The sequence below is a fragment of the Gossypium hirsutum genome, chromosome D01 (genome assembly GCF_007990345.1).
Source record: "Gossypium hirsutum isolate 1008001.06 chromosome D01, Gossypium_hirsutum_v2.1, whole genome shotgun sequence".
In the NCBI taxonomy this organism is placed as follows: Eukaryota; Viridiplantae; Streptophyta; class Magnoliopsida; order Malvales; family Malvaceae; genus Gossypium; species Gossypium hirsutum.
Genome location: NC_053437.1, coordinates 12544868 through 12557530, shown reverse-complemented (window position 1 = coordinate 12557530; position 12663 = coordinate 12544868). Strand labels below are relative to the sequence as shown.

At 34.5% G+C, this 12663-nt stretch overlaps 2 protein-coding genes and 1 long non-coding RNA gene across 14 annotated transcripts; 1 reads left to right on the top strand and 2 right to left on the bottom strand.

Moving 5' to 3' along the window:
• The first annotated feature begins 1067 nt into the window (after positions 1-1067).
• Positions 1068-7500, top strand: LOC107922038 (protein CLMP1). 9 transcript variants are annotated; one of them, XM_041087074.1, is made up of 5 exons: positions 1068-4329; positions 5199-5658; positions 5773-6004; positions 6345-6524; positions 6776-7500. In XM_041087074.1, exon 1 carries the CDS (start codon positions 1474-1476, stop codon positions 3775-3777), a length of 2304 nt encoding a protein of 767 aa, XP_040943008.1. In that variant the 5' UTR covers positions 1068-1473; the 3' UTR covers positions 3778-4329; positions 5199-5658; positions 5773-6004; positions 6345-6524; positions 6776-7500. The 9 variants fall into 9 exon arrangements, 7 of the variants coding, with proteins under 7 accessions (XP_040943008.1, XP_040943007.1, XP_040943003.1 ...); XM_041087073.1 differs by having other exon boundaries at positions 6342-6524; XM_041087069.1 differs by having other exon boundaries at positions 5443-5658; positions 6345-7500.
• Positions 5152-7084, bottom strand: LOC107922036 (BTB/POZ domain-containing protein At1g55760). 2 transcript variants are annotated; one of them, XM_016851862.2, is made up of 4 exons: positions 6802-7084; positions 6320-6501; positions 6061-6179; positions 5152-5973 (listed from the first exon to the last, which is right to left on the bottom strand). In XM_016851862.2, exons 1-4 carry the CDS (start codon positions 6918-6920, stop codon positions 5371-5373), a joined length of 1023 nt encoding a protein of 340 aa, XP_016707351.1. In that variant the 5' UTR covers positions 6921-7084; the 3' UTR covers positions 5152-5370. The 2 variants fall into 2 exon arrangements, with proteins under 2 accessions (XP_016707351.1, XP_016707352.1); XM_016851863.2 differs by having other exon boundaries at positions 6356-6501.
• Positions 7501-9967: 2467 nt separating the features above from the next.
• Positions 9968-12341, bottom strand: LOC107921212 (uncharacterized). Of its 3 annotated transcripts, none has more exons than XR_001690977.2 (3): positions 11565-12108; positions 11247-11390; positions 9968-11157 (listed from the first exon to the last, which is right to left on the bottom strand). It is a non-coding gene; the product is annotated as an uncharacterized lncRNA (long non-coding RNA). The 3 variants fall into 3 exon arrangements; XR_001690976.2 differs by having other exon boundaries at positions 9968-10538; positions 11565-12032; XR_001690975.2 differs by having other exon boundaries at positions 9968-11390; positions 11565-12341.
• Positions 12342-12663: the final 322 nt, after the last annotated feature.

Sequence of the window (12663 nt, the reverse complement as noted above, 5' to 3'; positions counted from 1 at the left end):
ACTATTTTTACATTTGGAAATAAATTCATCTATTTTTTTTAATTTTGAAGTTTAGGTTTAATTGTTAAGGTGTTAAACTTTTTTTCCTTTTGTTAAATTTACTAATGTGATATTTGAAAATAGAAAAACTGCTCACTTGATAGTCATGTAACAAAAGATAACCTTATAATGAACCTTTGTCTAATAGGAATTTTTTAACGAGATTAACAATTGAACTTACATTTTTAAATTATTAAAATACAAAAGTACGGATATTACATGGACTTTTAGCATATATTAACTCGTTATTAAATCTTACAAATTTTGTAACAAAAATTAAAGAAATAAATATAATATATTTTAATTGATGTATGGAATTAAGCTCGTACATCGTAAGAGATAAAAAAAATTAGGTATAAAATAGAAAATTAAATTATGGTGAATTGAAATAGAAGAATTCCTAAAAGAAAAAAGAATTAAAGTTTAAATTTTAACATGATAGGGAGATTAAAATTATAATTAGACTTTAATGACGGGTTTGATTACAAGTAGTGTTTGGAATTACTTAGCTAATAATTTTTAAATATCATTTTGCAAAGAAATAACTTAAGGTAGTGTTTGGAAAGTTACTTAATAATTAGATTTTGGTGTAATTATTTATAATATTATACAAGATTGATATGTTTGGGTAATCATTACAATTGATGGATTCTACTAAATTGGATATAATTGGAGCATCTTAATTACGCGGGTAATTACACTCAAATTCAAATTTAAAATTTATTTTTACACAGGTAATATAATACATATCATGATTTAGTTCTAAATTTTGTTACTTTTTTAGAAAATAAAAGACTAAATATAATTACAGTTTATACTACTAAACATGATTTAAAGAATTACAACATAATTACAACCTCTCAACTTCAGTTAAATATTAGTTAAATATTTTAAAAAAAATATTAATCTTGAATTACTATTTATTTAATTAAAACTTTATCCGGTTAAATTATGAAATACATAATCAACTCAAATCTGAGAAGGTTGACAATAGTATATTAATCTAGCGGCTGGGAAAGAAATGAACAACTGACCCTACCTTGTCTTGGATGAGTATATTCTACCTCGACCTTTTTACCTCTAGGGTTTCATGTTCCAACATCCCAATACCCGAACCGAAAACGCTTTCATTTCTTAACCTCCATCTCTATCCTTCCATTTCCGCAAATCCCACTTCTCCAATTCAATTATCCAAACCAAGAAGCACCAAAGCTCTGTGCTTTTTTAACTATTTTCTGTAAGTATATTTTTCTGTCTCTTTATGTCTCATATATAATCTCTGGGTTCTCATTGCTTGTACGCTCAAGTTATAGTTTCAAAGGTTCCTACTTTTTACTTTTATTGTATAAGAATAAGAATACAATTCCTTCAATCTTTTTTTTCTGTGTGAGAGTGAGTGTGAGAGAGAGAGAGAGAGAGACTTATAGCGATTACATGGGGAAGTCAGGTGGGAGAAAAAAGAAGGGTGGGTCGAACCAGGTTTCCGTTGATAATCATTCCAATAATAGCGCTGCTGCACATACTAATGGTGGTGTTGATTTGGACTCTTCTATATTTTTGAAGAGAGCCCATGAGCTCAAAGAAGAAGGCAATAAGAAGTTTCAGAACAAGGATTATGTGGCTGCCCTTCAACACTATGATGATGCTCTTAGGCTTATCCCCAAAACCCACACTGATCGAGCCGTCTTTCACAGCAACCGGGCTGCTTGCTTGATGCAAATGAAACCCATTGATTATGACACCGTAATTGCTGAGTGTACTATGGGGCTTCAGGTTCAGCCTCGCTTTGTTAGAGCTCTTCTTAGGAGGGCTCGAGCTTTTGAGGCTATCAAAAAGTATGAAATGGCAATGCAGGATGTGCAGCTTTTGTTGGGGGCTGATCCTAATCACAAGGATGCTTTGGAGATTGCAAGGAGATTAAGGACTGCATTGGGTCCTCGCCAGGAGGCTCAGCAAGACCTCCAGAGCCGTCCATCCCCAGCTGCACTTGGGGCTTCTGCTGTTCGTGGTGCCCCAATTGCTGGCCTTGGGCCTTGCTTACCTGCTCGACCAGTGTCTAAGAAGACAACATCACCTCCAGGAGGATCAGTTGGATCACCCAGTAATAAGCTGGAGAAGATCCAAATGAATGTAGCAACTGAAAACGGTCCTGAGAACAGGGCCCAGATGCCAAGACTTGTGCTGAAGCCGTCAAGTGGTTCTCTGAAAACAACTGGTAATCTGAATAAGGGTGGCCCCAGAGCACAGTCAATTTCTGGTTTTGTTCAAGAGCAGGTGGCAATTGAATGGAGACCTTTGAAACTTGTTTACGATCATGACATAAGGCTTTCCCAGATGCCAGTTAATTGCAGCTTCAAAGTGTTGAGAGAGATTGTGAGCAAGCGATTTCCTTCATCCAAGTCTGTATTGATCAAATATAAGGATAATGATGGAGATTTGGTTACTATTACCTGCACGACAGAACTCAGGTTGGCAGAGTCTTCTGTAGATACTCTAATTCCTATAGAGCCAGAAGCAGATAAAGCCAGTGGATTGGGGATGTTGAGATTGCACATTGTAGAGGTGAACCCAGAGCAGGAACCTCCATTACCAGATGAAGAAGAGGAGAAGCCTTTGGAAACTGAGGGAGCCAAGGCTGATGAGAGTGGGTCTCACTCGTCTCTTGGTGATAATGGGTCAGAAGGTGTTGACACTGAGATTGAAAAGACAGAGAAAGAAGCTTCAAAGGAAAAAGCAGGAGCTACAGAAGATCCAGAGTGCAAGGAAGTAGAGATGGATGATTGGCTGTTTGAGTTTGCTCAACTTTTCCGCACTCATGTGGGTATTGATCCTGATGCTCATATTGACTTGCACGAGCTTGGAATGGAGCTCTGTTCAGAGGCTCTTGAGGAGACAGTTACTAGTGATGAAGCTCAAATCCTCTTTGACAAAGCTGCTGCCAAGTTCCAAGAGGTGGCTGCATTGGCTTTCTTTAATTGGGGAAATGTTCATATGTGTGCTGCAAGGAAACGTATTCCTCTAGATGAGTCTGCTAGCAAGGAGGTAATGTCAGCACAACTTCAAGTGGCTTATGACTGGGTTAGGGAAAAGTATTCTTTGGCCCGGGAGAAGTATTCCGAAGCACTCTTAATCAAGCCGGACTTCTATGAAGGTCTGCTTGCACTGGGACAGCAGCAATTTGAAATGGCCAAACTTAATTGGTCTTTTGCACTTGCAAAGAAAATAGATCTCTCAAGCTGGGATCCTGCTGAGACATTTCAACTTTTTGGCAGCGCTGAGGAGAAGATGAAAGCTGCTACAGAAATGTGGGAGAAGTTGGAAGAGCAGAGAGCAAATGAGTTGAAAGATCCAAATTCGATCAAGAAGGATGATTTGTTAAAGAGGAGGAAGAAACCTGGAAGTGTTGCAGAAAGTGAGCTCCTAGGAACTGGTAATCAGGGTGAGCTTTCGCCTGAGGAAGCAGCCGAACAAGCAGCTGTGATGAGATCACAAATACATCTTTTCTGGGGCAACATGCTCTTTGAACGATCCCAAGTTGAATGCAAATTAGGAATGGATGGTTGGAAAAGAAATCTAGATACTGCTGTTGAGCGCTTCAAGCTTGCTGGAGCTTCTGAATCCGACATTTCTACAGTTTTGAAGAACCATTGCTCAAATGGAGATGCCGTGGAAGGAGACGAAAAGAAAGTTGGTGGTGACGCAGAGAGCAGTGATGTCAATCAAACATCTGACAAGTGATATAGGGGAATTAAAATTTTTTAATGTCTTTGATGCTCTTTGTGAATGAGAGTGCATTTTAGACTCTTCCCTGCAAATGGGATATTCGGGTCTGATATTGATGAGTGGTACCTGAAAGTTTTTGGGTTTTAAGGTTTCTGTTTTAACCTTAAATTAACTTCTTTTTCTTTTTGTTATAAATAGACATATTTGAATACCAATGAGTTTTTCACCATGTAACTTTGTGTGATACAATACAGTTCCCACTTAAGTTTGTCAAATTTGGCATGAATGAACTACGAAATTTTAATTGTGAACTGTACTTCAATTATTACTATGATATGGGCTTTTCAGTTTGAGTCTCAGACTGAGTCAAGGGTTGGCCTGTCTCAATTTCGTAATTATCTACAACATAAAAGACCAGAAACCAAAAAAAGATCCTAATAATATTCCCTCCATATTCCCATTCCCACCAACTTATTCTTATTCCCTCCACGGCTATCCTCTTTCACTCCATCTTCATCTTCAGAGGTTCCAAGCAATGATGGGGAGAATATTCGACTGTTGCCGCAAGTGAGTATATATACACCTCTACCGTTGAAACTCTACTTTCTGCTTTGCATGTGATGATTGTGCTTAGTTTTAAGCTCCTCCTTTTTCCCTTCATACGCATATGATGTTTCTTGATATATGGAATCCTCTCATTGACTCGTCTAAGCCGGTATGTCAGCTTTTTTACTTGGTTTGTGTTTGTTATATTGTTTCATTGTTTCATATGGGCATTTTTATCTTTTTATTGCGTCCTAATTGTTTTCAACTCTGTTAAATTTATGGTACCTCTTGATCTTTTTCATAAATAAATCTTATATCTCGACTTGGGAACTATAACAGTTTTAGCATATAAAATCGTTCTATTCTATTAGCAATTATATATTTACATCTTTTCTGTGTTGATTATGGTTTGTTGATTTTTATCAGTTTAGGTGTAGGCCTTATTGCCTTGTATGGTAGATAAAGACGGACTGATTCTTTCATCTGTATTAATATTTATGTTGAAGGACAGGTAGAAACAATCTAATATCAGTTTGTCTCTTATCTGCCTTGGCATTGATTCAAAAGCTCAAATTATTAGTAGCAATTTTAGTCAACCTCGGTTTGATCAGCCTTTCAAGTGGTCCTTGATTAGATAATCGAGAAAATAGAAACCAATGGTTAAATTCAAGCTCCAGTGCTCAACCAATTCAAATCAGATCGATTCTATGGCCTATATCCATGCTTATATGATTTTGAGTGTTATTTGTGTTGTGTGGCAGCATGCGATAATGTATAGCGCCGTATCATATCCCAAATTACATAGTCCTTTTAAAATCTAAATCTCAGTATAAATCTAACAACTTTAGTCTAATTATGTTGCATTTCTGAAACTCTGATAACAAGGATAGAATGTTTTTGTCAAAGGGAACCAATACATACATGTGTATGTACATGGAGAAATGAATACCATCTGAACAAAAGAATCATCTTTACAAATACGATCCTGCACGCTACAATCTTTATCGCTGCTACAAGTACCACTGACTTAAAAACACATTGGCGTTTATCATTGGTGGCATCTTAGAATCCTTTCCAGGTATTTAGAACTTCATGGAATATATCAGTTATCAGCTCCCTGTCTGCACATTGCAGGAAAGCATTAAAATCATCTCGAATATCATATATCTTGCCAAATCTCACAAGATATCGCATGCAACTGGACTTGAGTTTTGGCAATTGGTATAAAGCTGCATTTTGGAGTCTCTCAAGGACATTCTTTGTATCAATATCTTCTAGGAGACTCTCGTGGCAGGCCTCTTTCAAATCCGATATATCATAGTTATCAGCTGCCCGGAGAAGTGCCAGCCGGTGAGCCAGGAATTCTTCATGTTTGATGTTTCCATAAATGTAACATAGCAAAGCCTGACAAGCTTCAATTGACATGTCAGATATGTTTATGGTTGACAATTCTTTTTCTTGCAGGTTATGTGAAAACATGCTGTGAAAAACAGGCGATCGTGCAGAAAGAACAGCACGATGAGCTCCAATGCTTCCATTAGAAGCATTAATAATGATATCTGTGTGGATGCTTTGTGTTAACATCCGACCAAGGCATGCAAGAGCTGTGGCATTTGATTGCTTTTGTGTGAGTCCTTCAGCCCAAATGGAGCAAGGTTCCCCACCCTGTGAATCAACACCAAACTTATTAACCTAGGTATGATATTATTAACTCCTACTCCTATTATTATCTTTTGGATGGTTGAGTCTTACGTTTGGAGATGCGGTTTTTAGATCAAGAAATTCAACGTCGATTATGAATTTCCCCGTCAAAGGAACCTCGATTGGCCAGACAAAATCTTCGTTGCTCTTCAGCTGTTTGTCTTTTATTTCTACAATCAGAGACAATAGAATTGGAAATTAGGTTCTCTAAATAGTAACAAGAAGGGACATGACTTTGCACCATCATGTGGATCATCTGAATTGTCATACAGATGAAAAACAAATATACAGGCTTAATCAAAATATTAACTAGTGATTGTTCTGTTTTGAAGCAGGCAGGATGTACCCGGATGAGTGAAAGCCTTTCGATCCCCTGCTGAGCATACAACTCGGATGATGAAGGATGCAATTGGGGGATTGTCTCTTGTTAGATTCGAAATTTCTGGGTATAATTTAACATACAATACCCTGTTCTTCTCCATTGACAAATGCCTTCAATCCACATAAAAAGCAAGGTATAAGAACAGTGTTCCAATAAACTTATATTCATCCAGATTTATCATGATAAACAACAAAAAATTCTAGCAACTCAAGAGAAACAATAACAAACCAAAGTTTAAAGCCCCATAAAGGATTTCATCCATGATGGATGGACGTTTATCCAAATTCCAAGGATAAGAAACGAAACTAATGGATGATCAAAACATGGTATATGGTCATTTAGTTTTGTTATTTATTATTAACTTTGACTCTTTGTAAGAAAAAGATGAAGAGAAATCAAAGGAGACAGACCAATTCCAGTTGCCGATCTTGAAAGGATCGGATTTGCGGTAAGTGCAAGAGGCAAGATTATCTATCCTCCATTGAGCAAGACGAGCGGTGGTTTCGACTCTGTAAGCAGACTCGGTCATCCTAAACAAAGCCAGGGACGCAGTGATCTCATGGATGCAATCAAATATACCTTCGAAAAAATGGTCTCTTGACTTTCCCAGGTTTACTGTTACTATATCCCTCTCTCCACATTAAATACTTGAATCAGCCAAAAACAAAACACAACACCCACTTTCTCCCTTCTGCCTGTAAACAAAAAACACTGCTGGTGGTGTCCGGTCTGGAAATATTAGAGACAGAGATGAGAGAAGTGGTGAAGTGTAGTTTAAATATGGCAAGGGTTGGTGTTAATTTAATATGGTGTTGAGCAGAGAGAGAGAGAGAGAGAGAGAGGAAGGGAAGATTTGGTGAAATGTTTGTTTCGATTTGAGCTGATATTCAGGTGGGTGCGTGGGGATTATTTATTGGAGAATTTGGAGTGGAGGGTCGTCCATAGATCGAGTCATACACACAAAAGCAAAAAGCTTTTCCCTAAGGTTATTTTTTATTTTTTTAGCACTGCTCTTCCTATTTGTATTTCATTAAGGGGTTTGTGTTTAATGGTTGGACTAAATTTATGGAGCTTTGATTTCAAGCAAAGTATCTAATTCTAATCTCTAATACTTTGCCTTGTTTGAATTTATTGGGGTGAAGTAAAATCTCGAACTCAAGTCTGTGTATCAAAAAATAAATAAAACTCTTAATTCTTATTTAAATGTTTGATTCTATTCATTTAGATCTAGTGAGAGCTCAAAAAGAATTTGTAAGTCATTCTAATTAATTCCTATTCCACACTCATTGGGCCATTCATGGATTTGCTTGCACCCAATTCAACTGCTTCTGTTGGCTTGCTTGCTTCTCTTTCTGGTTCTTTCCTTTTAATGTAAATGAAGCCATCAGGCTATGGAGAAAGAAGAAAAGAAAGGAAAAGGACAGGTAAACCAATAAAGCCTTTCTTTAGCTTCAACACACTAAAGATTCTGATGCTTTCTCTCAATATTTTTTTGTCTTTTTATTAATCAAAGTTAAATCATGAATGTAAAAGAGGAAGTAAACTTCAACACCAAATTTCAAGTCATATAGCAAACAGAAAAAAGAAGGCAAGTGGGATCCTTAACCAATAAAGGTGGAAGGAAGGAGGGAGTGGCAATCAAGGATTGGAATCTTTGACTCCTTTGTTTATTTTCAATTAATTAAATGATATTTAGTGCAACACACAAACAAATATCTCCTTATTTCATTGGGGGAGATGTGGGACACGCATGACATTAGATTCTTTCAAGGCATCCCAAACTTGCAAGAAAAACATGCATCATCTACGTATGAAACAAACACGTCTCCAATGAAATGATTGCAACCATACACTTTGCCTCCACAATTACATGTATACTCCTTCATTTTTAACAATACAAATAAATAATTTTTTTAATAAAAATAACCATTTTACTCTTTAATCTCATGTATAATAATTAATTTATCAATTTTTTCGGAGGTGTGGCTATAATATAAGTTTCTTCGGTTTTATAGGGTTTGATTGCTTTTAATTCCAAGATTAATAGGAGTGGATTTGCTGGAATGAAGTATGGGACCCCTACCCACTGAAATAACACAAACGACCTTTGATGTTGGAGCAAATCACTAATGCACAATTAATGATTTGTCATCAATGACTAAAATTTGATTAATTTATTTATAATTGGAAGAGAAAAGGATGATTATTGTTGTTAATTTTTGGTTTATGGATGTCGCTCTCAGAAAAATCAGTAGATCCCTACTGTTATATATATATATTTATATGGTTTTGTTTTTCTGCAAATACGCAACTATATATGTACATATATAAATATTTTACAACATCCTTGAATGGTTAAGATTTACCTATGTATAATGCTTTTGTCTTAAGTTCATAATTAGTCTCTGACTCTTCCATCTAATATTAGCTCACTAATCTCTACCAATGTTAGAGGAATCTGTAAATATCTTCCTACTTTTCTTTCTTTTAAAAGAAAGAAAAAAAAAACCACACTCTACCTGCCTTTAAATTATCACTAGACAATTAAAAAGACAAAAATATGTTACATTACATCAGAAAAAAAGAGAGACAATTGCGTCATGGGATTTAATTATGCTTTATATATCATTTGTTGATAAAGAATAAGAGCGTTCTTTATTGCTTTTGAAAAATATTTTTGAAAAGTGTTTTTGAGAAGTACTTTTGTAAAATTTGAGTGCTTGGTATTGCTGTCAAAAAATATTTTTGAAGAATAAAATGTCCATTTTAGACATAATATTATAAAGTAACAAATATGTATTTAAATAATGTTCAAATTAGTTAAAATTATGATATTTTAGCAAAAATATAAAAAAGAATTTATTATAACTTATTGTTAATATTTTAATAATAATATTAATTTTAAATATTTCTAAGTAACTAATATTAATTATTTATTAAATTTAATTAGAATATATAAACTATATTTAAATATTTAAATATAATAATTAAATATTTATAATTAGATATTGACAGAATTGTATTATTATAAAAATTATTTTTTATTTTTAATTAATGCTTTTAACACATTTATATTATTTTATTTTAAAATATATTTGAATATATAACTCATATGAGATATTAACATAACATAGAAAACATAAGTCTAACAAATTAAAATATTACATATATTTGGATTAAAGTTTTAAAAAGGGATAATATTTATATAGCAAATATAAATTCACAATAGACATGTACTAAGCATATACATAGAGCTGCTCTAATCTTGTTCTCAATTATATTATTTCTTTATAATTAATTTAACTTGTTCAAAACTATTAAGAACATATATTATATAAATATGTGGTTTCCAACTAGGAAGCTCTCAAATTTTCAACTGCAATTTCATTGAGCAAATTGAATAAAAATTGCATCCAGAATGGCAAAAATGTCATCAATCTCCAAAGTCTAGTTTGCAACTAAATACTTCATATCTGTCCAGGAAATTTTTCTTATAGAAAGAAAACACTTCAAACCATCTTAAATTAGTAATATGGGGAAAATGCTATTAGATGGACAAATGTCAGACACAGGAAAGACTCAAATGAAGTCAATTTCATAATATAAGATTCTAGGAAGAGGGAAGAGTGTATTGCATTTCATTTAAAGGTTCAGCTAAAATCTTTAAACAGAATCAAACCTATAGTAATAAAACTAGTACATACCATGATGTAAAAAAGTACAAAAGAAACAGAAGAGCAAATTTCAGTCCACTCAGATGTTCAACATATTTTGAATAGACCAACAAAATCAACTATCCACTGTAACATACTTGAGAACTCTATAGGAAGTTGATACACATAAAGCATGAAAATGCTGAAGCCTGCATAAAACTGGAGAGTCTTCCGAAACAGAACATAAGCTACTAAAAACATTAACCAATGATAAAATCAAATTCATTGACAAAGAAAATGAAATAGAACAATGTACAAAGAGTCAAGAAGCAATCACCTGAATAGTCCTAGAAAATTGCTAGTCAAAGACCAATCGACTAGCCTAATACAACTTCAAATGAAAAATGGCAGAGAAATCCTTGAGGGATGGCTAATTCCCACAACCAGTTGAATAGCAGGTAGAAGCAAACAAGAAGCAACTTTAAGATGGGAACCTTTCATGAAATAAACAACGCGATCATTTCAATTGGCTAACCAGCGAAATAGCAAACTATCAAGCATACACATTATATGTTATTAATGCAGTCTGTGCATACATTGGATATTACTAAGTTGGCAAGGATACAACTCAGTACTGCTTGAAACACAAAGCATTTGTTCGCAGAGGAAACTCGTTTGTTCTGTTACCACATGAAAACCTTTGACTAGATTGACAAGAACTCTAAATTGAATATAAGGCAAAATAATGCTTTAGAAGTTCTAGTAGCTAACTTATAAGCTTTAAGTAGGCTACAGAGATCAATAATTTCACCTCCAATCCACAAGGCCCCAAAGATCACAAGAGAAATATTCCACTGGTAAAACATGTGCTACCATTGACACAAAATGAGAAGAGAATAATAAGGCTTCATTACTGCTTTAGAAGAGAGACAATTGGGGGAAGAGTGTTGAACTTGATTTAATTCATTTAACAAAGTGAATAAAATCAGCTCTAGTTCATATCCTCTGCATGCAATGAGTTAATCCTAAAACATGCATATAGGATTGCTAAATGGATCCTGTTTTGGGTGGGGAGAGTACATAGTGCAACAATATCACTACATAAACTGGATTCTGCAAAAGCATAGCCAAAGGGACAAACTGTCAAAATATGCAGAGACTAAAGGAACAGAAGAATTAAAGAACACAAAATATATCCTCACATCATAAAACCAATCTTAAGCCACGAAGCATCTCCTACACTCTGTTTATAGCCTCCAACAGCCCATATAACAAGATATGCAACTTGTGAAAGAAAAATAAGTAGGGAAAAGATGATAACAGGCCACAGTAACAAATATTTCCTCCTGAAACGAAATCAAACAATTAATTTTAGGGAGAAAGAATTTCTGTAAAATCAGTCAATTAATTTCTGTAAAATTTTTATAAAAATCAAACAATCAGAAAACAACTAAAAACTAAAGCATAATGAATAATTAAATAGAAGAAGAAGAAGAAGAAGAAGAAGAAAAGAAACTCACCGGCGGAAGAGGAACAAAGTACCAGAGGAAAGAACTTTGAAAGAGAAAATGTGAAAAAAAATGGGTACAGCCAAAGAACCAGAGGAAAGAACGTTTTCTGGGGAGAATACAGGTTAAAAATAGAAATTATCAGCCAAAAGCACTTTTGGCTGAAGAAAAGTTAAAATTTTCAACTTCTCCATCTGCCAAAAAGTACTTTTTTAAGCTGAAAATTATTCTGAAATGGTGTTTGTTCTTCATTGCTTTTAAAGAAAAAAAGACTTTTTCTTGCAAAAGTCCATCTCAAATGGACTGGAGAACGGAGCCTAAATAATGGAGGTTGCGGTTGATTCCCATAATTATACTAAAAATTATTAGTAGTATTTAAGAAGGTTATAGTGAGATTTAGAGGACTACGGAGAAAGTTGAAGTCTCTTTAGTAATAGAAGTTTATTAAATGAGGAGGAGCTTGACATAGATCCCACAACATTAGTACCCTACTACATAGGTCCAGGGGTAAAGTGGTGGATGGTCTGATTTAAGGCATGTCTAAGTTAACCTGACTAACTATAGTAGGGCTCAATTTTGAGAAGTTGAAGCTAGGAAGTGATGGAATAATAAGTCTTTTTTACTTTTGGAAGATTTTTTCTGGATTTTGTGGATTCAATTCTGATGATTTGTTGGCGAGGTGGTCTTATGCACGGGATTTTCGAGACAAGGTGAAGTATTTTCGAGGCAAGCTCTTTTAGGAAAATCTTCATAGGTGTAATAATTGGCATCTATTTGACATTCCCATAAAGAGAGATGTTTGGGAATGCACTACCACGACAAAGAAGATGGCGACTATTTTAGCACTTTGAGAAATGAAATTGCCTACCTAGAAGTATAATTTCAGTGTAGTATTTAAGTTTCATAGAATGATCAATACTCCTACAAATGGAAAAGGCTTTTATCTTCCTCTATATATCTTTGAAGTAGAATTTCATTTTCTATTGCACCCATGGTTTGCGGTTGTGCTGATAGATTATGGAATTACTCTTAGCCAATTGAAGGAATATTCTTGGTGTCTTTTATTTATTGAAGAAAGCGGTTTAGAATACATTTTGTTTAAATAAAGAAA